We start from the raw sequence: 25,857 nt of genomic DNA, 5'->3' as shown, positions 1-25,857 counted from the left end.
CAAAGCCATCAGGTGCTCAGTTTAGAAAAAAAGAGAAAAGAAGAGGAGGAGAAACAAGCCAAAGATACCGGTAAGCAGATGTGTTATTGGATAATGGCAGGTCATGTATCCTGAAACAATCAGAATCATATTCAGAATACTTTATTAATCCCTAAGGAAATTATGTGGGTTACAGTTGCTCCAAGAAGAAATGGTAAAAATAGCAACAGTAACAGGCTAAACTCCAAACAATCCATTATATTACAGATTTCACACAATTAAGAAATAGCACTAATATATGCAGATCACTCAATTATAGATAGAGGGAGTGTTCGCCCGGGCGCCAAACAGGCTGGGACAGCCACTGACTTGCATCACAACACGGCAAGCATTACCAAATAACAGCTTTTGTCCTCCTAAATTGGGAAGAAATGTGATGTGTTTAGCTTCATACTCAGCATTGGCACTCAATCATTTACACTCCAAGAGCTGTTTCCAAAAGTATTACTGAACTCCTGTTTTTCTTGTTTTGCTCTTGTTTTGTTTGCATCCTAGCATGGTTTATTTGATTGGTGCATTATTCTCTTGGTGATGGTGGTGATAAGGGTCAATTATCAGGTGTTTTAGCTGTTGCTTGCTGTCCAATTAACAAGTATAGGTGCCTTCTCTGCCTCCCCGTCATATTTTATCTTCCTCTGATGTTCAATTTAGGATGCTACAACGAAGAGCTACATCATCTTGCTTGGGCTGCTTCGTTCTTCCTTCCTTCTGTTTACATATATGTGTAAAATCCATAATAAATATGTCCCCAGACTCGGAACATAATAAGGAAATAAGGGTGATTATAGGAGACCCCTTGTACCCCGCCCACCACCTATTTGACCCACTGCCCTCTGGTTGGCGCCTCAGGTCATTCAGTCGCCACACCTCAGGTTTTATAAACAGCTTCTTTCCCTGGGCCATTCGGACTGGTAGCAAACACTACCACCCCCACACACTACACCTGCCCACCCACTCTACTAATCTGAGCCATGGTCTGAGTAACCCTGATCACTCAGGCCATTCACACACAGACTCTATTCAAATCAAGTCCTTTGCACTATTTCCAAGCACTTTATTCTCCAGTGTGTACATTTTGTCTTGTTTTACATGTCTTCCTTTAGTTTGTATATTTTTCTGCTGTTTGTTATTTATTCCTGCTGTCTTGGCGCTTATATTTTATTTCTGATCAGTTGGCATGGAGCACCCACAATTTTGTTGTACATGTACAATAACAATAAAAGGCTATTCTATTCTATTTTAATTTATTGTATTCTATTTATCAAATTAAACTTTGATGACCTCATCACACATTATTATATCACACCTCATGATATTATATAGAAAAAAGAGAAAACTTCCATGCATGTCCACTTAGGTGACTCAAGTTACGCTGTCTTTGATTGTCAACTGAATTAAATGGTACCATTTAAAGGATGTACTAAAGCTAAAATGAATGTAAATCTTTTCAAATACCAGCTAAATCAGACTTTGTGCTACCTGCCTTGACCTCTAAAGTCTCAGTTCTTCTCCCATTTCTTTTATTAACCAATAAATGATGTGTTGACCTTGCAGCGCACAGAGCTTTGATGTAGTCTGAGGGATAGATGTACATGCATTGCATATAAAAATTCATTCTGAATCTTCACCACCAAAATCTCCTCTGGACTGAATGCTGAACACTGATTTATTTTGCAGCACTTCGCCTGGAGTTAATCGTCCCAGTAGCTTTGGATGAAGAGAAGGAGTACCCACTTTTACTTGTCCTGTACGTAACTTTGTTTTAACAACTTTGAGAATGCCTCATTGTTGGCCTTACTGCTTCAGTTGAAGTGTTAAGAACTGTAGAATGAGTTTATACAGTGACTTATTTACTAAAGAAAAATCCCAACCTAAAGATAGGGATGGCCCTCCTCTCCAGAAGAGTATAAGAGTAATGTTTTAGAGGCCATTAGGTGTTTAAAATATAATGGTTAGTTGTTATTATTTCTTCAATTTTTGTAGTTTATTTTGCATCCTTTCATGAAAACTTTGGCGCTCTAAACTCTTTTTGCCTTCCAAAGTGACAGCACCCCTGGTGGTCAGGCTGTGAGTGACCGTTTTTCCCTGAGCTGGGACTCTGTTCTGGTCAGTTCCAATGATGTCATTGTGGCCCATCTGGATGGGCGGGGCAGTGGCTGCCAGGGTCAGAGGATCTTACAGGAGGTTTTCCAGAGACTGGGAACTGTTGACGTTCACGATCAGCTCACAGCACTCGAGTATGTGTTGGTACAGCTAATATTTACATACAAACTACGTACAAAATGACATTCACTTAATGTTTTTTTAATTTTCAGGCATCTGGTAAAGCTGCCCTATATTGATGCCAACAGAGTTGGAGTTTATGGAAAGGTAACAGCCTCTTTAACTGAAATTAAAACACGCATAAAAATTAGCAATTTATTTATTTATTGAATTTTTTTTTTTTTTACAAAAACATTGTTTTCTATATTTTTTTAGGCATATGGAGGCTTCCTGTCCACACTCCTGGTCCTTTCCCACAGCTCTGTGTTAAGGTGTGGCATTGCTGTCGCTCCTATAACAAACTGGAGATTGTATGGTAAGCTTATTCAAGACTTTACAATAACATTGTCACCAGTTATAGTTATGATTGTTCACACAGCGTCATTATTAGATTCAACCTAAATATGTTTGATTTCACGAAACAACGGAAACACATCTAATCAACCGGTGCCACACAAAGTAATCACCACATAAGAATACAGTGGAACCACGACTTACGAATACCCCGTTAAACGAAAAATTCAAGTTATGAAGGCACTGAACGGCAATATTTCTGCCCGTGTTAAGGCAAAATGCCCGTGTTACGAAATCCGCTGGCTCTGATTGGCTGAGCCCAGAATGCCTACAATGCCCAGAATGCCTTCCGAATCATGTGACAACCCCTTTTCGACTTACGAAAGACCCTCGGGAACGAATTAATTTCGTAAGTCGGGGTTCCACTGTAGTTTGTTCAGTAAGATTGGTCATTAATGGTCACCATTTGTCCACCATGAAGTGAGGAAGTAATATTAAATTAATCATGTGTTAATTAAAACAACAATGCCATGTCTGTTAACAGTTTTATTCTCGTTTTCGATAAAGGGTCTGCCTTCACGGAGAAATACTTTGGCTTTCCAGCAAGAGAGGACCACAAATACCAGGTACACTTGCATGTTAGTGGTGGGTTTTTGGGTGGTTGTTTTTTTTTTTTTACATTTTCTTGGCTAAAGATTTTTATTGTGCTATTATGTTCCATATAACATGTTCATATCTAGCTAATAATTCTTATTTATGTCACAACTCTAATACTAAATACAAGAATACTGAATGCAGACACTCACAGATTGATGACGGGATTTAAAACTTTCACATTAACAGCAAATACTTACAGGAAACACGTCAAAGGGGAGACTTGTTTTTTTTTTTCCCTTTAATTTTTTTTCCTGTAAGTATTTGTGGTTCAAAAGTGAACAGATGGTGTAGAAGTTACCCAGGCAAGTGGAAGTGATAAATATGTAAAGGGACAAGATTGGGTTTAGTGGTAGGAAACCAAAGATGTTGCAGATGTGGCATAGTGTGAAAAAGCACTGAACAGTGCAAAAATGCACAGTTAGTAACTAACCACGTGAAATTAACCCTCATGCAAGTTATCTGTCAGTGCCACAACAGAATTTCTGTAAATCTACTTCTATATTTGCAGCATACAGCCCTCCATCTCTTTCAGAGTTTTCATACAAACTTTCACTCTTTTTGCACTTCATTTTTTCCCAGTTATGATCAGTTTCCAAGTTTTTGCCTCTGAGAAGAAAACCCATGCCATGAAGTTACCTCCACCACAATTCTGTGTATCAAAGTATTAATAGTTGATAACAACAGCTGGTGTTCAACTGATGGCACACGTTGATCAGTTTTTGATTGATCAGATCATAGTATATTCTCATTTGTTTTTTAACTTTACATTTAGCAAACACTAAGCACTGTTGTGCTGCACCTTTTTATTCAGAGTAGCTACATACAGACCTGGCTGGTATAGTACTGCTAAGGTGGTCATCATTCCTGAACGTCTTCTTGCAGAGAAGTTCTTAAAATCTTTATTTTTGGTCACTAATAACTTCATTTCTGAAGGCCCTCATTGTTTGATCATTCACTTTGGTTGGACTCCTGTCTCTGTGAACATTTCCGATGTTTCCAAACAGCCAGTGAGGTCACGATGCTCCCTAGAACACTTAAAGTTTCAGTTTCTGTGTTTCCCTTGATCTTTGTCTCAGCACAGTGTCCAAGTCTCCAGTGAGTTTCTTGTACTTGCAGGCTTCAGGTTAAGCCCTGCAGTCTATATCATTTATAATCTACAGTGTAAATCATGGGATCTTAGAAAGGTGTGTCTGTTTTTATAAATTATGCCTACTAGTTTTAATTTGTCAATCACAATCATGTTTTCACTACAATTTGCAGCAGCAAAGGGATTACATACTTGCAAGCCATGCTTGCAAAACCATAATTTTGTTGCCATAATTTACTGAGTGCACACTGATTGTGGAGAATTTAAAAAATGTATTATCCCTGTGCCTTTTCTGAATTTTTGCTAAAAATAAATGTGTGTTGATTTTTTTTTCTTTTGTGCCGCTGTAGAAATCACTTCTTCTTCTCCAGTAGTGGCTGAGGTTTATTTGTGTTGCTATTTTATGTGCAGCCATCAACTATATATATATATATATATATATATATATATATATATATATATCATTGGCAATGTGATATATATATATTTCACCTTATAACAGCTAAAAGTCCTGGTAGTTTCAATCATCTTTCATTTTGCAGTTATTGAGGCCACTGTGCTTCCTATCACTCAAAGTTTTAGATATGTTTCTATAGCTGTGCTTTGGTCTATGCTTTGCCACAGTCCAAAGTCCACAGCGAGTTTTTTAGACTTACTGGCTTCATGTTATGTTCTGTCATGCAGTGTGAATTATGGGCTCTAATAAACACAGGTGTATGCGTTTCTAAATTATGCCCAATAAATTTAATGAAAAAACAATCTACATGGATAAATAACACTGCAGGCACTAAAAGAAAAATATGTTTGTTTTGGTCTGGTCTCGGTTGAACTAGAAAAATCAAAACTGTTGTTTCCGCAGTATTTCTAGCACTGCACCACCAGATGCAAACAGATTTTAAGATGTCCAAACTGCCTCTCCTCTCACCTTTGCAACTGAAGTTTCTGTTTAAGATCAGCAAAGTACAAAGTTCTGCTGATGGCAGCGCAAAATTAAAACTCATTAATGGAAGCTTTGATCTCTGCTGCTCAGTCACTTGACAGTTTTGTTACTTCAGTACATCCACCCTTGCTTACTGACACTTCCATCTGTGTTTGGTTGCATCTGATAGAAGTTGCTATAAATATTTATGAGTGGGAACTGATGCTGTTTAAAGATGTAGTTTCTTGTCTTCTAACCAAAGTTTTATGCTAATGGCTTCAACATTATGAGCTGTTTTATTAGATTTAAATCTGATATAGTTAAGCTGTGTCTGATTCTGTCACTGGGTGGTGACTGTTCACTGTCTCCTGCAGATTTCCAGTCTGCTCAGCAACATCACAGGACCTGCAAGTCCATTGAACTTTCTTATTATCCACGGCACAGCAGATGGTGAGCATGGGAATAGATAAACATGATGAAGCAGATATGTAGCTGTAGAATTAAGTAGGGTTTACTGCCCGATTAACTGTAAATAAGTACATACTGACAACTCTTTTTTGCAAATTTAACATAAAAATGAATGCAAAGGAAAAATAAAAAATGCAAGTGTTAGTCTAACTATTGCATTTCTTTTATTTTACTGAATTCCTAACAATGCTCTGCATAATGGGGTGAATGGTTGTTGTGCAAAGTTATTCCATTGTAAATTGTCATTGCAACTCTTTGTTCTCTTGACAGCCAATGTTCATTTCCAGCATTCTGCTGAGTTGGTCAAACTGCTGTCTGCATCAAATGTTAACTACACTCTCCAGGTGACTTCTGCCATCTCCTCTCTGCATGACATTCATTTCAGTTCCCTAACAAGAGCGGATCCATGTGCTGTGTTTGTGAATTTATCAACCAGCCTTCTTATTTTTATTCTCTGAAGGTTGAAAAGTCATTTAACAAAGGCTTCTGCTTTCCCATGTGTCCATATCACAAAGCAGTGTGGTCAGATATGTGATGGTTTCTTTCTGCTGCACAAGATAATCAGGTCTTGGCAATTAAAGCAATGTTTGTGGACAGCTGCTTGTGTGAGCAGATGCTAGGCAACGTTTATATGAATAATTTTCCAAACAGTCTATTTTGTGTCAACGAGATTTTACAAACTGTGGTTAAAGATTAAAAAAAAATATATACCCGTTTTAAATGTGGCCAGTTTCACCTTCAAAATCATCTTCTCGTATAAGATGATAATTAGATAATTCAGTAAAAGTCCTGGCATGCCCCCTTGCATTTGTGCCTCTGCAATGGTTACTGGATCTCCCCCAGTCTGTTAAAACTGTGATCCTTCAGCTCGATTTTCATTTGCATAAGTTGGCTACACAAAACTGCATGTGACATCTTTTGATTCTTTCTCTGTATGAGAAAGTGCTTATTTCAATCTGAAACACTGTCAGAAAAACTAGCCACAGAGACCTATGAAGAATAAAAATAAATAAATAAATCTAATGGCAACACCCATGGTGCTGAAATAAGTCAAGAGCCATTACTATTGAATTTATATAAATGACAATTAATATTATTAATTAGAAAGAAACAACTACAGTACGAGTGCACTGATGTGCAAGCTTCACATTAAAGGTAAATTTAAATATCATAGGCTTCAGTGCATTTAAGTCTGACACAGTCTTATAGTCTGATGATGGAGAATGGAAATCACTTTTAAATGATGCCAGATTAAAGAGAAATGTTACGGCACTGGCATTGGCACATGAAATATGATAAACAGTTGAAAAATGTAACTGATCAATTTTCAGTCTTTTAGTTGGAGTTCCAGCAGTGTAGAACTGACATATCAGCAGATTAATACCAGCATTAAAACAGATGACATATTTTCTGAATCGTCATCTGAATGCATTCACATTCATGTGACGTTGTGACTTACACTACACTACTGTAACTTCCATCACAGCTTTCTTTAGTGGCATTAGTAAGGTATGCCTCGGCGGGTTGCGTGTAAAAGGGCAGCTACTTTGTAATGTTATGTTCTTTTGGAAAAGAAGCAGTGAAAACTGTAAGAAAAAAAAAAACTTAATCTGCCCCTGACCAAGTTATACACTCTTTTAAACTGGCTACCACAGTGATGTAGCCAATTTAAAAGAGGTATTTAAAATAAAAACTCATTCAATGGTACAGCTCAGACCCCTACACTTTTGTTCTTTTGAGATACTTTTTATACTAAAAAAGGAATTTGGTGTATACTCATGTTAGAACTCAAGTTTCTCTCATTTCTACCAGCTGTTGATCAACAGAAGGGTGTAAAGTCATTAAAATAAATGTATATCCCATCTCCCTGCACTCAGATGCATGCTCCTCCCCCGAACATGATCATGATGGTGACATGTCATGTTTAACACCCACTGCTCAACAAAATTGTACAAAAAAAATCACAACACTTTGAAAACTCCTCAGATCCCCATGGGAAAAATCATGCTGGATTTTTATTCTGCTTATTAATTCTGGAATGCTGTAGCAAATGCCAATCAGTCTCTGTGGTGTGAGCACAGGGCCCACTAGAAGATGTTGGTACCCCAGGCCACCCTCATAAAGTCTGTTTCTGATTGTTTAGTCAGATACATTCACAGCAGTGCACTGCTAGCCAAATGCAAAAAAAAAACCCCCAAAGAACTTGCAAAGCCATTACTATTTTAGGGGTTCTCTATTTCCCATTCTCTCATTGTTACCCCTCTAGTAACTGTTGCACTAGAGGAGCTTTTAATAACACCAAAGCAGCTGAAACTGATTTACAGCCCCTCTGCTGCTTAACTGATCAGATCAATATCAGATCAAAGTTAAGTTATAAAATATAACTGATGCTAAACTCTTATTAAAAAGTGTTCCTTTAATTTTTTAATTCGTTTATTACGGTAATTGTATTCTTCAACATGAGTGTCTCCATTCCTTTATACACTTTAGAATGATTCCATATAGTCACTGTATTTGCATATTTTATTTGAGGTGGTGCGGAGTGTGGATCCTGATGACCATAGGGTAGCACTGGAGCATGTTTGCTATGTTGTTACCTCTGAACAGTTTCTGCTCAAATGTGTAAAGAGAAAACACAAGTAGCCCAGCCTGAACTCTTGCAATTCCTGCTTAGTCAGTACATTATGACCACTTGCCTAATAGTGTTAGCATGTTAGTCCTTTGAGCGCATCCAATGGTTGGAGTCTACAAGACAAGTGAAGGTTCCCTGTGCTATATGGCAAAAAGATCTTAGCAGGAGATCCTTAGCCGCAGATCAGAGCATACTGTCACCAGTTCATCCTTTCATTGTTTTCTTGTCTTTCATCAAGGTCAGCTGATTATTACCACTGCTAACTGGTATTTGCTGGTGTAGTTTTGTTGGCTGTGCTATGATGGTAATATCAAGGCAATGTTTTATTTTGTTTTTGGAAATCCTTTCTTTCACTTAGAATATACATAATTTCTATGTTTCTTTCCATTTCCTCCTGACTAGATATTCCCAGATGAAGGACACAACATTATTTCAGTAAAGAGTCAACACTACTTTCTGAGCTCAGTGCTGAACTTTTTCAACCGCTGCTTTGAGGAGGGGTACAAAGAAGATGATTAGCTCCAATAAGCTCCTTTGGTAAGGTGGTTTTATGGAGAGTGCGCTGGAGCAACTGCTGTCATGAGCCAACGATGAGAGGTTGTGTTTCCCTGAACATCTGCTGCCTGATAAAAATGATAATTAATAAAACCCTACAGACCTATAATATGTAAGTTAGATCCCTTCACATTTGCTGGAGTGCAAAGAAAGTTAGAGCAGTGAATCTGAGGTTCTGGGGAAAAACAAAAGATAGGTTAATATTATACTACCATTAAGAGTTCTGTTTTAAATGTTTGTACCATGTAATGCATACAAATGTCAGGGAATCAAAGAAACTTGTATTTCCTTTGTATCTTTCCTGAAATCTACTGTGAATTCATGTGAATACATTCTGTGAACAGAGGAAAAATCACCTATAAATCCACCAAATCATATCACTATTAGACCGAATCACCAAACCGTTCCTGCAGGTGCCTTTACCTCATATAGTCTTTTCTGAGCTTCGGGCAAACACAGCAATACAAAAATATCGTATGACAATATGTAATAGAGAGTGAAAGGGGGTTTAGCCATGCTGTTTAAATCAGGTAAAGAAAACCTTTAATATGAAAGTTTCAAAAAGGAAGTTACTGTGACTTTTAGTTTTTTGTATTTCTTTTTGTATCCTTGTTAGAAGGAACCTGTGTGTCTGTTCAAGATGAATCTGCTATTTGGGCGCACATTGCCATGTGACATATTACAAGTATTAATTGTGTTGTTCAGGGAAGATTTCTTAGTTTAACAATATCTTCATCTATGTTTTTAGAAATAGATGAATAAATTTCAGATGTTTGTGACCAGCTTGAACCTTGAACCTGTTCCACACAGTGTTTAATATTACAAAATGTGAAAAGAAATTAAACTGGAGAATGGAGAAACTCCATGTGTAAGATAAGCAGTCTATGCTGTACAGTGCGCTTTGGCCACAACAGAACTCCTGTAATAAATACTGCGTCTTTCCTTCAGTAGCAAACTGATTGTTTGTTGACCATAACCCTGTGCTACTCACACTTCTACACTTGCCTGACAAACTGCATCTCATGTACCATATATATACTGCCCTTGTAGTTGACATTTGTATACTTGGAAACATTTGTACGCTCAAATAAACTGACAAACTTGACATTTTTAGATCTGTGTGTTGCATTAATAACTTATTTTAAAGTGCTGACAGTGCATATATTCATGAAGCTCTAAGGTCACTCTAATGTAACTAGTATAGTATAGATCACTGAAACGTTCCCCTTTTGCTTCAGCGACACAGAGTGATATGACTGGATCAATGGCAATTTTGCAGCTGGGGCTCATACAGAGCTGTCAGGATGTGCTAAGCATAGCAAATGGCATGCAGATTAAAAGCTGATGAGTAGGGAATCTCCAGTAGGGAAGTTTTTTTTTTTACAGCTTTTATAAGTTGTATTATCACCAGTTATATTATGCTGACATAGTGTCAGTTGCTGTACTAACAAAGCACTGCTAAACCATTCAACTAAGTAAAGAAAAACATGGATCCAGCATTACTTTAAGACATGAAGGTCAAAAAGTCTGAACATTTTCAAGAAATGTGGTGGGACTGGCTCTCTGAGTATTGCCTTTAGAAAGGAAGAGTGGTGCTTACAAAAAGATATGTTCATTAGAAGCACCAGTTCTACAAATTTACCAATTAGCCGCATCCAATGAGAATCCATAACAATGCTTCCCAGCGATACATCTAAACATCAGCTGAGATGTTTAGATATGAGACCAATACTGAATGAGAACAAGGCTTTGCAGGTAAAACTCTTGGAGATTTACTCAGAATTTAAAGTAACAGTTCATCAACATAGATATCGCATCATCCTGCAGAGATCCACCTTTTCATTTGCAGCTTCTGTAACAGCTCTTTGCTAGCTGGATTAAGTCTGATTTAGGCTCAAATCACCTTTAAGCCGAAAGTACCTAACAGTGACAATGTTAAGCAAATAAGCACACCTCTCAAAGTATTACTAGTAAGGAAAGGGAATTCAAGTAAAATACAATTTGATAATCACTGGGAACTTTTAAAACATCATATTATGTGGTGGAAATGTGCTGCAGTTATTAAACTGATGTTGTGATCAGATTGTTTTCTCAAGTTAAAAAATGTTTGAGGAGAGTAACATTCAGACTGATAAGAGCAGTGTTATTGTTTTTGGGGTTTTTTTTGGAGATGTTTAAAAGTGGGTAATTGAATGTGTATAAAAGTTTTTTTTTTCCTCCTCTACACAGTATATGTTTAACTTCTGTTACTCTTTTAGGGTGAGGCCTAGACTTTGGTGGTGTTTTAGCCAAATGCTAAAAATTCTCAAACTAACCCTCTGCATGTCTTCTCTCATTGCCTTTGAACACACCCTCACCCCCTCCTGTGTCTTTAAACAGGAAGTTTTTCCTTGCCACTGTCGGCAAGTCCTTGCTCAGAGGGGAGGTCGTTTGCTGTTTGGGTTTTTCTCTGTATCATTGTAGGGTCTTTGACATCTTTTGAAGGCGCCTTGTGGAATGTTGTTGTGATTTTGTCCTACATAAATAAAATTAAAGCCTTGACTGATCTTTGTGATCTGTATTCTTGATTTGGCAAATACTTTATATTGAATGCCCTTCCTGATCCAACCTTCCCGATTTATCTGGGCTTTGGAATGCCACTTGAAGAACACTGGCTTGTTGCTTTGTAGTTCCACGCAACCAAGCACTGTTCTTAAATGCTTCTCCAATTTGGGAGCTGAAGCATATCCCAGCTGCCATAGGCCAAGAAGCATGCTACACCCTGGACAGGTTACCAGTCCATTGCACTTACACCTACAGTCAATTTATCATCACCAGTTAACCTAATGAGCATGTGTTTGGACTGTGGGAGAAAGCATGATTTCCCAGAGAGAATCCACAGAGACACGTGGAGAAAATACAAAGTCCAGTTTAAGAAGCCAGAAACTGTAATTTTTAAAATGTCATAAATGCATTTTGGCCTTGCAGTTCTTCTTTCAAAGCTTACCAAACAGGTGAAGAGTCCAAAAAAAGAGGTCAAATGTAACCATGTCACCAGTAACTTTAGAACTGAAAGATCTAAAACTGTGAGTTGACTTTGTTCGGTTGTCCTATTATTTTCTTTAGATCTGCGTTGACATCATGTGGTTATCAAGATTTTTTCCTCATTAAACAAGAAAGAAAAACAAAGTCTCCATTAGGAGTGTCATCTTCAGGAGATGACTAACAGGACTTTTAGAGAAGAGAAATATTTGTTTGTCAGTTAACACTTACTGATCACTGTTGGTGTTAAAATAGACCTTTTCACAACATTTTCCATCTGGCTAGGTTGCCATGTTGATGCATTCCTCCTTAAAAAACAACAAATAATGTTTGTTCTCTGAACCACCATAGCTGTTACACATTTTGCTATTAGACAAGATGATAAACACCACCTAACTCTGGCTACTACAAATTTAAGAATTAACATCTGCTTGCTCATTCAGGATTGTAAGTGCAGGCAGTGATTAATGCACACAGACATGCAGTGTTGATGCAAGTATGTTTGACTTGAAATAAGAAGATCTTGCCTGCCAAATCATTAATGCAGGTAGCCCATGGCCATGACAGATGACTGGGTCTCTTTAATGTGACTGTCAAGGTAACAAACAAATGAAACTTTAGATTGAATTGCTCAGTCCTGCAAACAAATGCAGCCGATTTGGTTCTCTGTTATTTGTGTTCAATCCACCAGAATAACTCAAAGGGTTTTTTTTGTTTCGTTTTGTTTTTTTTTACCTTTTTTATTATTATTTATTATTTATAATCATCACTAGAGGACAATCACAATAACCCCAAAACCTCAACCCTCAACCCTTCCCTTTTAAAACAGCAAAAAGAACGAGAACAAGCAATACAAAATCCATCCTAAGAAGAAAATCAACAGCTTGAAAGAAAACAGAAAAGAAATGAAAGTACAAGACGTCCAGGTCAAATCAATCCATCCCCATAGACTAAACTTTCTATGAGATCTGACATCTTAAAAATATATTTATGTACACACTCTGCTGTATTGTACTGTACAAAATGTGGCAACACTTGACACATTCCCTGTAGACATGCAAACACCTTACTGACACTGTAAAATTCCCCATCTTAGTTCAGCCACTTTTAATTATTTCCCACATTTTTTTGAATGTCTTTTAGTGTCCAAAAATATGTGAAATGGTTCTTTACTCTGGTGGAGATGCACTGGAAAATGATCTCACACCTTTTTAAACTTGTGCAATTTGATTTAAGGGTTCAAATCACATATTAAGATGGAGAACTTTTTCAGTGTGGCCTGAAACTGAAATTACTATATGGCCTATAAACCTGTTATCTTCATCCCAAACTTAAGAGTTTCTAAACTGACTGCAACACCGTGTCTCGAGGACCTGAGTTGACATAGGTTAACATGACACTGCTAATGGATGACTACCACTGCCAGCAAGTAATATTACAGTATGTTGAACCTCATAAGGCATTGTACATGTCTACACAAGACTGCTGTACAATAAAGTGTGACCTCTAAACACTGTTTCCATTCAGGGTGGGCGATGGCAGAGGGTTTCAGCAGGAAATTGCACTTATTCAGGATCTGCTCAGGTTGTAGTGAACTTCCGTGACTAAACATTTTTGCAGATGACTGGAGCATTTCCTTGTGCAACGATACAACAACCAAAAGAGAGGTGAGATCAAAGGTGTATATCGGTGTTCTTGTCTTCCAAAGTGTCGCAGTACCACAAAGGAGACTGACATGGCAAGAATGAGCGAAGCTGAAAGGCGAAGGGGGGAAAAAGAACCATGCACTTGGTTAAGTGTGAATGACTGCAGCTCGGAGAACCTGCAGCAGATCTTCAGTGTGCTTTGCCGAGAAACTGAGCGTCCCAAAACTGAAATGACTCTATGCTAGACGGCAGTTCGCGCCTCAAGTCCCGGCAATGCGAGTGTCACTTGTTGTGTCCTTTAGCTATCTTTTTCATCACATTTATACATACACAGACACACACACAGGAGTGCTCATACACACACACATACGCACGCACACACACATACACACTTTGGGAGCATCAGCAGCTCTACCCCAGTGTCCTTTTCTGGCTAAACACTTGGTCCAAACACGAAAGGCCTTGACGGATTTCAGCAAAATTCTTCAAGCTCTGCCAAAGGTCTGACTCCCAAAGACACATTCCTACTCCTCTTCTTCCTCCTCTTCATCGGGTAGTGGTAGCAACTCCTCCTTCAGACACTCCCTGTAGAAACTGGACAGTGTGGTGTAGAGGTGCTGACGACTCTGCTGAGACAGGAAGTGTCCCTCATCTGGGTAGATCTGGTGGGTAAAAGACACGGAAAACAGCTTTCAGGGTACTTTGATTGCACACAACCATCTCAGGTTTGTGGAGTCTTTTTTGTGTCTTTTAGCTTATTGTTTTCGTTCTCTCATTCCTCTCACGTTCTTTGCTTCTATTAGTGGGACTAAACTAAAAAACTTTGAAAACACAGTACAAACTAGTTCCTTTGCACCAAACAGAAGTAAGACAAAGTTATTGACTTTCTGGTTAATATATAGGGGTATTTAGCAGATACAAGGGCAGCTGTTTTGTGGAGGAAAAATGGAAACAGTGCTAAAAGAGAAAAATAACATTCGACATAATCTGCACTTCAATTCACTGGGTGGCCAGAAACACAACTTGCTCTTGCTCAAAGTGTACTGTTACTGAAACATTTAATTTCATTGACTTATGCAGTGATATATAATCATTGTCTATTGCATTAGAATCCCACAGCTGCGTCTTCTGCTGTATAGCCTGGCTTCTGGGCAGAGTGAGGTGGGATTACCTCCTATTTTGCATCACATTTAAACAAAGTGCCAAAATTAATAGCAGAGCAGAGTTAATTTCATAAAGTGGAATACTTTAACCCCTCCCAATCATAGCCTAAAACTATGCAGCAACTGAGAGAAAAAGTAAAAAAACACAACACAAAACACAAAGGTCTGAATTAAATTATGGTCATCTACCAGCCACTTTACCAACCTCCTTATGGACTCTTGTAAGACAACTATTGTCTCTCAGCATTCAGTATTGCTGTGGTGCACTGGCGGCACGGACATCTTGCCGTCAGTGCACCACAGCCACTGGTGTTTCTGCAACACCATTAGCATCTAAAAGAATGGGATCAGAGCACGTTGAAAAAAATTCTTGACGTAATCTTGCAACTTAGGGGATTTCTAGTAATGCAGTGGTTAAAACATACACCATGTAACTTCAATGCTCTCAGTGTGAACCCTTGTCATATTTTGTTTCTTTCACACACATGCGTTCTTGTCAAGAGGCATCATAAAATGCCATTTTGTTAGTGCCTCATCAGGAAAAACAAGGTTGCTTTTAATGCTGTACCTCTAATGCAGCACCAACTGCAATATAGGCAGCTGAGAGATAACGGTCACATTTTAGAGACCTACCAAGGCCACATTAGGAGGCTGAATAAGCGACAGTAGCATAAATCACAGGTTTCTTAGCCACAAGGTTCACCTCCTGTTTGGAATCTACACTTGGAACTTACAACCCAATCTTACTAACACCCCACCGAAGGGAAGCTTTTGCATAACTGAGACATGTCAATGACTTTCAAAGAACAACACACGTTTCTCACGGTTTCCTGGGAATCAGAACAAGCTGTTCGTGCATTTAGAAAAGACAACAGCTTGGACTGTATCTCTGTAAGTTATCTTTACTGCTTCTTTTAAAGAAAACCTTACATAATGAGCAGGTGCTAAATTTAGGATGCATAACTTTGCTATATGAGCTCCACCACACGTTATTCTAGTCAAGCGACAACTATAAGATGCTCTGCCTAACACTAAGCCAGAGCTATGAGATCAACATGCTCCTGTTATGCTTTCTTTTTTAACACAACATAAACAGGAAGTTTCGTTAAAATTCATAGTTCATAATCCATTGAACAAAGACACTATTTTTGCAGTTGTGCTTTGGTACACTACCACAGGGGATTTTAAATGGAGTAATCAAGATGCGATCAAAGTGTAGATTTTCTACTTTATTTATTTGCATCAACTTGCATTTTTATAGCTTATATGTGATACCCAAAGAAATGTCAGTGTGAGGGAGGCTATCATCAGGCGTAAAAACAAAATATATATTTAGAACAGATAGGATCAAAGTAAAAAAGAAATGAAAATTTACTCGTAATTTTCTTAATTAATTAATTGTTTTTTTTTAATAACGAAGCTTCCGTGAATATTAAATGGTTAAAATCAAGGTGTGGCCAAAGAATACTGAAAAATATTCTGTAAAAAAAAAAACTAATATGGAAAGTCTTTTATTTAAAAAATGTACTTATTTTATTTTGACACTGTGTAACAGTTGAGCCATTTATCATTGCCATAGGTCATTGTTTTCTACCAAATGCACTCTAAAAACCTAGTGATGTAGTGATGACATCTCTGGGTTACACACCTGCATTGAGTAGTTTGCTCCAACTTTCACAAGGTTCTTGACAAGCTCAGCAGTGTGCTGGAAGTGGATATTGGCTGGGAGTAAAAAGAGAAAAATGTCAGCAAGATTCAGCCTGAATCATAACTGGAAAAAAAAAAAACAGACAATCAGATTCTGGGAGAATGGAAATGCCTCAACAAATCCGACATGCATGGTTAATCAGGGAATGTTTTCCTCTGGAAATTCCAGCATCAATTTAGATAACCCACTTTTCCATTTATCTTTTGATTAAAAAGCATTTGCCTCATTACCTTCCAGGATTGCATGCCTCTTTGTGCTCAGCAGTGATGCACCACAGATAGCGTATTTTCATTTTTATCTACGATTTATTTTGCTTCTTACCATCTGCTGTGCCATGCACCAGCATCAGTGTCTGTTCCCTAAGAGCTTGAACATTCTGCAGCACACTGGAAAACTGCGAGAAAGAGTGGGGAGATAATTAATTGATAGATATGCTAACTGGCATTGAGAAATGAAAATAAAAAAAGATGCAGAATGTGATCAAATGAATGGCACTGTACTAAATTACATTCTACAAACAGATACACACCGACAGAGTCGTTCAAATTAATTCGAGATCTTTAAGTGATAAGGCATCTCCCACAGATATTATTTTCTGTTCTTGAAATATCACAGATTGCATAAATTATGAGGAAAATGTAAGGTGTGGTACAGCAGAAGCTGTGAAATACTTGTCAGGGTCAGATTTGTTGTTTGTGCTTGTGCAAAAAAATGTTTCGTTCTTCTTCACTGCCTCCTTCCTATCACACTGGGAGGAAAGTACATCTGATAGCTGAACATCAAGAGGCCTGAGAGTGACAGTCTCGCTGCGGCTGAAACACCACCCCCACCCCCCCACCCCCAAACTTCGGCATGTGATCTGACACACCGGAGTTCAGAGTAACCAAAGACAGATGAGTGACAAAATCCTACAGAGCATTAAAAAAGAAAAAAAGAAAAAGTAAAGCAAAGCATCGCCGCCTCTGACTTTGATAGCAGCTGCTTTCAGTAACTGCAGGAGCTTAACTGTAGGTGTGTCGCTGATGTTAACGTTTTCAAAGATCAACAGGAAACATGCTCGTGGAAGCAGTAAACACGCACCTGATATCTGCTGTCATCCCGTAATGGCATGCCGAGGTATCGTTCAGAGAACGCTGACGCTGTGCAAATGAGAAGTGAGACAATCTTAACAGTGCCACTAGCACACAGTGCTTCAGCTGCAGCTAAGTACCTGCAGTAAGTGGAGATCCTGTTATTCAAGGTCCAAATTAAATACTTTTAGTAAAAAGGAAAGCAGCTTGCAGTGGTGAAAAAGTCATCTGTGTCATCTCAGTGTTGCAGAGGACAATGTTTACAGTGGTCAGATTCATCTCACACTCAGATTTCAGAAATAAACAGGTCATTTTTAGTGAGAGGCTAAAGGAGAAGAATAAAGTTTACATTTAGTCAGTTTATTAATAAATGATCTAGGTTTACTTTATCACTTTACTGTGTACTTTAATTGGTTGAATTGCCCGTTAATCATCAGATGTTGCAGACATGAGCTATGTCTTTTTCATTTGTTTCAGACAGTTAGAAATACAGATTAGTTTTTGGCTGTATTTGACATATTGAGCACTGCTCAATATGGAGAATTAAGTTTTGCTTTTGGGTGTAGACATGAATATAAATTGTTACGCATGAGATGCATAATTCATGTTTGGGAAATATACTGGGGTTTTAATGAATAAAGATGATGATGCAATATGGTGATGATAAATCAGGACCAACTGTTTCATGATTGTCTAAAAATGCTCTATTCTGGTAAACTCATAGGAGCTATTAAAGTTGGGAGCTCACACAGTGCAAATGACAACAAGGGGAGTACAATCACAAAGCACGGAAATAAGAAAAAGCAGGAGACAAGACACAAGTGAAAACAATCAGGGAATTAGAGGGAAGACAGAGACAACATCTCTACTTTCCTTGCCATTTTTCCTTGGCCTTCACGAGAAACTTCGTGAGACCAAGGAGGAGTGATGAAGTGATAAAGACTAAGAGAAAGAGAAACTCATTGTGGACAGAGTCCAACCACACTAGGGATAAATCTGTTCTTCATGAAAGACAACACCTGGACAACAAGCACTTCATGACAGCATTTTAACCTTGGGGTTTAATGATTAAAAATTCAAAATACATATCAGCAGGTTAGGGTATGAAACGGAAAATATGCTCCACCACTTTTCCAACTATGCTGATCTTTTAAGGAATGGTTTGATATTGCATCGCTATAAATTGTAGGATGATATTATCTCCTCTCCTCTTGTTTAGTATCTGAAGAATTCAAACAGTTGTTATGAGTGCCAGAATGAAACCTTCCTAAGCAAAGCAGACTATTCAAATGTACCCATGAAGCTAGGACTTATTTGACATGCAAGGAAGAACAATTCCCAAAGCGAAACAAGAAGCAGAAACAAGGAAGACAAGGGAGCTAACCCAGAGGGAAAACAGGGGAAGACAACAACAATGAAACACTGGGGACACTAAAAAGTATAAAGATAAAAAGAATATCACTTCAGAAAACAAAAATGCAGAACCAGAACATGTTCAATAGTATTGTGTTACAGTATAGAGAAATAAAGTATATTCTGTGCACATTAGTAGCTAGGATATTCAAGCCAAATAAAACTGGTGTGGTACATAATGCTGCCTATTTAATTATATTTATTTATTGTTGTGGACCAACACAATGGTCTGAAATTCCACAATGTATGAAATTCACAGGAAAGTCCACCACAGCAGTTTTACTGATCTTTACTTACATTTGCCTTGCAGCTTGTAAAATGTATCTTTAATGTGAATTAACCTCTTTTGAGAGATGTTTTACTCACCATAGAGTTTCCAGTCGGTCACTGGTGACATTGCACATGCACATTTAAACAGGCTGTCAGTAGACTTCAGCATCATTAATGTTATGTAGGCTCCATATCCCTAAGTGAGCAAACACAAACATTTATTCATCTCTAATTGCTGAAATCCATCAAGTGTAAAAATGAACTTGGATTCAATCTCTGGAGTCACTCAGTAGAAATTTTACTAAGTAGCTTCTTGGCACTTAATAATTTCAGCAATGGAAGTAAGAATACAATTTAGATGGTCGCAAATTTAATGTAGAAAAATGGAGGAAAAAAAGGAGGCTCACCTTTCCAAACACTGCTATCCTTGTCCGGTCAATGTATGGAAACTTCATCATGTATCTGAAAAAACACACACATGCTATATGACCTACAGAACTTCTTAAATGTGGTTGCATGGGAGGAACCAAGAATTGGATATCAATAAATATTAAAAAAAAAAAAAACACTTGAAAAATCGCAGAAACTTCAGTGAGTTCTAATGATTTTATTCTTGGATACATCTCCTGCCTTCATAAACATGCATGAGACGATATGACTGCACCATCAGTTTGAGCACAAGAGTAAAGTACATGATTTTAAATCCTCCTCCTGCCTAAAGAAGGTTATATGTGTAAAGTCTGATATGAAACTTATATTAAAACAGAATCAAAAATCACAAACCACCCCTGACCCTCATCTCCACTCACTCCACTATGTCATCTGCAAGGATCATAGTCGACCTGTACAACATCACTGCAAACAAGAAGCAGCTCAGAGCTAATTTCTGATGCAATCCCACCCTGTAACTTTTACGGCGCACCTCACCACTGTCTCATTGTCCTCATACATGTCTTTCACCACCTCTGCCACTCCTGTGTTCCTCATACAACACTTCCTCTCATATGCTTTCTCTAGACCCAAAGACATTGCAGCTCCTTTTGACCTTCTTTATAATTCTCCATCAACAAACTCACAGGAAAGATCACATCACAAGACCCAAATCAAAAAGCATCATAATGTTACATGTTGAGTCTGGCTAAATGCAAAAATGCTAATGGTGGCCCTCCATGACTCCTAAGAGACTAGAGTCCATCCTCAGTGTGCACCATATTCTTGCTGTGCCTGACTCTCCCTGTTTTGACACTAAAATGCAAATTAAGCAGAGTGTCTATAAACTTCAAAGAGTTCAGTGGGACAAAGAGGCTGAAAGGATTTTATTTTTTAATTAGCATGAACGAGCAGAGAATTTACACTCCACTGATCACTTATTGCAACTTACTGTACAAACAGTAGCAACAACAACTACTGCCTTGCCCACCATCAAAGTGCTTTGTTTGTGTACAACATATGAATTTGATGATTAAATTTAAAAAAAAAACTATAACCTGTTTTATTTATTCATTTTAATATTGATCAGTTCCTGTAAGATGACACTGAGAAAGTTTGATATTCATAATTATTAATCACTTGGACAAAAGATTCCAAAGTGTCTGTTCATAGAGGGGAAAAAGCTTTTGTTTTGGACGTATCGTGGGGTTCTCTCCTGGGAAAAGAGTGACAATCTTGCTTTGAAATTAATTATTCTTAAACTATGGGGCGGGCTTCACTTGGTGGGAGCAATTTTTGGTGTAGCACAAACAAGCAGTGGAAAAACATGGAGTGAAACTCAGCTGAGTAAATATGATTTTTATTGGGAAAAATCAAAAAAAGAGCTATTTGATCCTGTTATGCTCACCATTTTATCACAATTTAATTTGAAACTGTTTCATTGTTCATGAATCAAAACAACCTTTGGGGTTTTTTAGCTAATGAAATGGATCATGAAAAAGTTTGAGAATCACTGGCTTACATTAATTGTAATATTTGTATTTTACAAATATTAGAGTAACGATCAACATGTGATTTTGGCACTTGCTTTTTTAAGTTACTTATAATTACTTTGGCGTTATAAATATGCATAGTAAAGTATTCTTTATCCATCATTAAATATGTCTGAAGGGTTACAAACTGAATATATATCTATTTTTGTTTTAATCAGGGGAGTTGTGACAGTTTTTGCATATATTTTTTGATTATCCTTTAAGATAAGCATTCTGAATTTGCTGTTATTTAGGTATTTTTTGGAAATAACAGCAAAGGAAATCAGTATCTTACAGTATTTAACAAAGGTTTGTATTGTCTGCTGTTAAATCCATGTGCTGTCTGAACTGGCAGCTCCTAAACCAAATAATGAAACATCCAGAACCTCTTATGATTTCATCTGAAACTGTCTACACTATGGTTTCTAATTTAAGTCTAGTCTATATTATGTCAAAAGGAATTTATCTGGAACTTTTATTCTTTAAATGATTTTCTTCCTTTATTCTTGACTTGATAACCATTTTCAAGATTTAAATTAGACACAGTAGTGCAGAAATATTCAGATCAAATAAAAAGAGGGTGGCACTCTGCTTTAAATTCCAAACTGAGTAACAAAGCTCTTGTTCAGGGGATTTGCACATATTTTGAATTTTTTATCTCAAAGTACAAGATGGTTAAAAGTAAACTAAAATGGATGTGATAACATACTCCACTGCTGCAATCTGGTCCTGAACATCAACAGTTCCCAGTCTCTGGTAAACTTCGTGCAGTATCCTTTGACCCTGGAAGCCGCCACCCCGGCCATCCAGACGGGCCACGATGATGTTTTCAGAGCTGACGAGGACCGAGTCCCAGCTGAGGGAGAAACGGTCACTCACAGCCTGACCTCCAGGGGCGCCGTCACTGAACAGAGAACAAACATAATCAGGCACTTTCAGGCAGCATGAAGCCGCATTGGTCATATAACCTCTGTAACTGGAAGAAATTCCTTTTTGAGCTGATACAACTTCCACAGTAAAAGAGGTCTAAATCTAAAAAAGATCTAAAAATGAAAGAAAAAATTATGAAAGACAAATTTCAAAATTTTCACTCTCTGCTTGTTACCTTGGCTATCAACATGTAGCTAAGCAATGTAAATGAGGAGGAACCGGATTACAAAACAAGTAAAAAAAACCCACTGTGTGTGTGCAATGACATTATAGTGTTATAGTGGTTGGTGGTAAGATAGCGCCACATTAATCAAGTTCAGATTAATTGCAATCACCCTAACCATCCTAGGGCTGGTCAGTTTTCTGGAAGAAACCCTGCTTTTCCAATTAGGTTGTCATCCTGAAGCCTGTGACAAACAACAAACACACAGCTTGCACCACAAACATCCTTCATCTTGTTCCACTGCTCCTCGGTGGGCAGCAACCTTCAGGGAGCCATTAGAACTCTTTGGATTGAAAGTGCCTAATAACAGGCTTACGGTATTTATCAAAATACTATTATTCAAGTTTAGCATTTTTGCTCATTTGTTTTACTTTCAAAAGTTACCTCAGAAGTTGGTCTAATCTACTTTGAGTCAAGACAAGACTTCTAAGCTGATTCCTTCTAAAGACTGAAAAAGCTTTTTTCATAATGCAACATGTGACCCAGTGCAAACGTATGGTACATTGACTTATTTTTAGCTGTTTAACAGTTAAAAATAATGTTTATTTTCCTTCATCTGGACCTTCTTGCAACCTTTCAGTTTTATTATATACATTTTACATGACAGAAAATTAGGAAAATAGGTTCTCTTTACAATCAGTCTGGCATAGAACACTTCATCCTGTCAGTGATTATTTTTGCTTTTATTGGTGCATTATTCAAATGGATATGAAGAAGACTGAATCACAGGTTGCCACAAAGGTACGCTGTGATTGACTTAACATGACCCCAGTTACTTTACATGCAAATTACGGTCAGGAGTGTGATTACAACTGGAAACTAATGCATTAAATATTCATACATTTTCTGTTCTCTCTTACTTGACCAAGGACTGTGAGATATAGAAGAAAGCACATGTGATACATACACGACCAACAGAAGTCCATAGTGGCGGGAATCAGAGAAGTCTGGTGGGTACGAGATCTTCAAAGGTAAATCTGTAACAAGAAATGAGAGAAAAGTCAATGTATTGCAGTTCACCAGTGAGTTACACTAACACCACAGAAACCTACACTTCCTCACCAAAATGTTCCATTGGAACAGTTCTGAAGTCTGTCAGCAGGATCCTTTTGTACTTCAAGGCTGCCTTCAGCAAAGAGTTGTTCTCAAGGATGTAGTAATCTGTAAAGATGAGGGCAATGTGTTTAAAGGATGAAAGAGTGCCACAATTGCTGTCAATAATCTGAATGCAAATGACCTGTACGGAATTGTCTTTTGAGGCTGTGATGTAATGAGATGAGATGGAAAGTGTATGTCAGACAAATAAGATCTGATTCTAGGGGATTGTTTCTGAAATAGTCTTATTTTGTGGCAAATTCATAGAGAGAGCTGAATAACTACATTAATGTAGCCAATATTAAACTTGGATGAGCACAGAAAAATAAATTTAAAAAGTTCAATTTCTGAAAGGCATTCTACACACAGCAGCTTCTGGCCTCAAAAAGAGGAGCCCCACTATTTTCTCCACATGTAATGAACAGTGACTCTCTGATTTGGCCATTTTTCCATTCAAGCCATCTGAGCAGCAGCTAAATGAAATGGAATTCATCCAGCATTTCTAATAGAAAACCCAAAATCAATATACGTCTCATTATGAAACCGCCAGAGGCCTTGAGTTCCCAGCTGTGGATGGAGGCCCTGTCCTAATAACCCTGTGCAAATTGCTTTTTCTGCAGCACAGCTGTTAACTTTTTCTTTTCTTTTTGTTTTTTTTTGTTGTTGTTGTTGTTGTTTTTTCCTTGGGAGACAACACATACATGTGGATAACGAGAAAAAGAGTGTGTGTGTCCATATTCATGCCAAATAGAAGAAAGAAATCTGGATTTGTTGACTGTGTGGTCAATGGAAGAGCCTACAACCTGGGAAAATTGGTGGTGGGTGACTGAGTGCAGTAAATAGATTTTTGCTGTTGGAGACTGATTGCAAGTAGTTGTGACGACCAACTGATCAACCTGACTTTGGGCACGCGACACCCTCAACCCTTACTCTTTGACAATGAGCAGAGTGGTTTCCAGTGTTTCAGGCTTTTAGTCACATTTGTATACATAGATCAGTACACAGTGAAAGCATCTCTCTCAGTCTTTTCTCAGCAGTGTACACACATAGAGAGCAACATTCATGCTTCTTCCTTTTTTGTACCTTCTTCAATAGGTGCAGTTATATAACTCATGTCTATCAAAATGTCCCTTCCACAAAGCTACAACTTCCCAGGCAAGGAAACTGCAAGTTAATTGCACATGTTCGCAATCACTTTGTTTGCATCGTAGTCTCCAACCACTATTTTCCCGAGTGTGACTGTCGTGTGAGCTCTGCTGGCTCTGACGTACGACCAGATTCAAGAGGAAATACTTGTCAGCCTGTATTTAGGTCTTATACCAACTACATTTCCTTGGCCTAATGTCCACCCAGCCACTTACAAAATCGACTGTCAGGCAAGGATAGGAATCTGACGCTGCATGTGAGGATATTTACAGAAACTCTTTACTATTTGCGTTCATTTCCAGAAAAGATGGGATACTGCGGTGGTCGCATCTGGTGGTTCAGATAGGGCAAGTTTGCTCAGGGCTAACTTGTTTTAGAAAAAAGAGACAGAAAAAAATATTGTAAAAACTAAAAAGATATAATGGCATTGGTGAGTACCTGTAATGCAAAATTTAAATGCACTTGGCCCTAACAAATGCTAAACCTTGCCTGTCTCTTCTTCTGTGGTTGTTTTAGGTAATAGAGAGACTCTATTACAGGTTTTTGTTACAGTTTTAAATGCTTGAAAATATGTTTAGTTCCCTCTATTTCTGCATTTAGGGGTGGCTTTAATGAGTAAATGTCTTGAACTGTACCGATGTCAGGACATGTGGGTTGCTGACCCCTCTCCAGAAATCAGTCCTTTTACTAAATGGGACTCACGGTACACCTGGTTAGAAGTAGGTTGCCTGCCGTAATTCTTTGTGGCACAGATTCAACAAGGTGCTGGAGACATTCCTCAACAATTCTGGTCCATATTGACATGATGGCATCACACAGTTGCTGCAGATTTGTCAGCTGCACATCCATGATGGGAATCTTCCAATCCAACACATCCCACATTCCACACATGCTGTATTGGTTTGAGATCTGGTGACTATTGAGGACACTTGAGTACAAGGAACGTTGAACGAATGTTCAAGAAACCAGTTTCAGATAATCTGAGCTTTGCGACATGTTGTGTTATCCTGCTGGAAGCAGTCATCACAATATGGGTGCACTGAACCCATGTGAAATGTAGCCTCCGTTTCTTGTTCTTTGCTGATGGGAGTGGCATTTGGTGTGGTCTTCTGCTATTGTAGTCCATCTACTTCAAGGTTCAAAATGCTCTTCTGCATACTTCAGTTGTAAAAAAGTAATTATTTGAGTTACTGTTGCCTTCCTGGGGCACTTTTCTCACCTCTGACATCAACAAGGCTTTATGATCCAGAGAACTGATGCTCACTGGATATTTTCTTTTTTTCCTGATCATTCTCTAT

The 25,857-nt window shown here is 38.0% G+C and overlaps 2 protein-coding genes across 4 annotated transcripts in view; one reads left to right on the top strand and one right to left on the bottom strand.

Annotated features, from left to right (window-relative positions):
* LOC146500971 (inactive dipeptidyl peptidase 10) overlaps positions 1-10,018 on the top strand; it is a 135,845-nt gene extending 125,827 nt beyond the window's left edge. For both annotated transcript variants that reach the window (XM_085136353.1, XM_085136352.1), the window contains exons 19-26: positions 1,717-1,786; positions 2,082-2,276; positions 2,355-2,409; positions 2,518-2,617; positions 3,163-3,221; positions 5,633-5,708; positions 5,997-6,070; positions 8,761-10,018. In XM_085136353.1, the coding sequence (XP_084992479.1) occupies positions 1,717-1,786; positions 2,082-2,276; positions 2,355-2,409; positions 2,518-2,617; positions 3,163-3,221; positions 5,633-5,708; positions 5,997-6,070; positions 8,761-8,877 (746 nt within the window). In that variant the 3' untranslated portion in view covers positions 8,878-10,018. The remainder of the gene's footprint in view (positions 1-1,716; positions 1,787-2,081; positions 2,277-2,354; positions 2,410-2,517; positions 2,618-3,162; positions 3,222-5,632; positions 5,709-5,996; positions 6,071-8,760) is intronic.
* Positions 10,019-14,104: 4,086 nt separating this feature from the next.
* The window catches only part of LOC146500969 (inactive dipeptidyl peptidase 10-like), a 251,993-nt gene continuing 240,240 nt past the window's right edge, over positions 14,105-25,857 (bottom strand). For both annotated transcript variants that reach the window (XM_085136350.1, XM_085136351.1), the window contains exons 18-26: positions 23,381-23,479; positions 23,226-23,295; positions 21,875-22,069; positions 19,612-19,666; positions 19,301-19,400; positions 17,532-17,590; positions 16,773-16,845; positions 16,392-16,465; positions 14,105-14,242 (exon numbers count right to left, since the gene is read on the bottom strand). In XM_085136350.1, coding sequence (XP_084992476.1) covers positions 14,105-14,242; positions 16,392-16,465; positions 16,773-16,845; positions 17,532-17,590; positions 19,301-19,400; positions 19,612-19,666; positions 21,875-22,069; positions 23,226-23,295; positions 23,381-23,479 — 863 coding nt within the window. The remainder of the gene's footprint in view (positions 14,243-16,391; positions 16,466-16,772; positions 16,846-17,531; positions 17,591-19,300; positions 19,401-19,611; positions 19,667-21,874; positions 22,070-23,225; positions 23,296-23,380; positions 23,480-25,857) is intronic.

The sequence above is a fragment of the Neolamprologus multifasciatus genome, chromosome 16 (assembly GCF_963576455.1).
Source record: "Neolamprologus multifasciatus chromosome 16, fNeoMul1.2, whole genome shotgun sequence".
Classification (NCBI taxonomy): domain Eukaryota; kingdom Metazoa; phylum Chordata; class Actinopteri; order Cichliformes; family Cichlidae; genus Neolamprologus; species Neolamprologus multifasciatus.
This window is presented reverse-complemented; position numbering and strand designations above follow the sequence as displayed.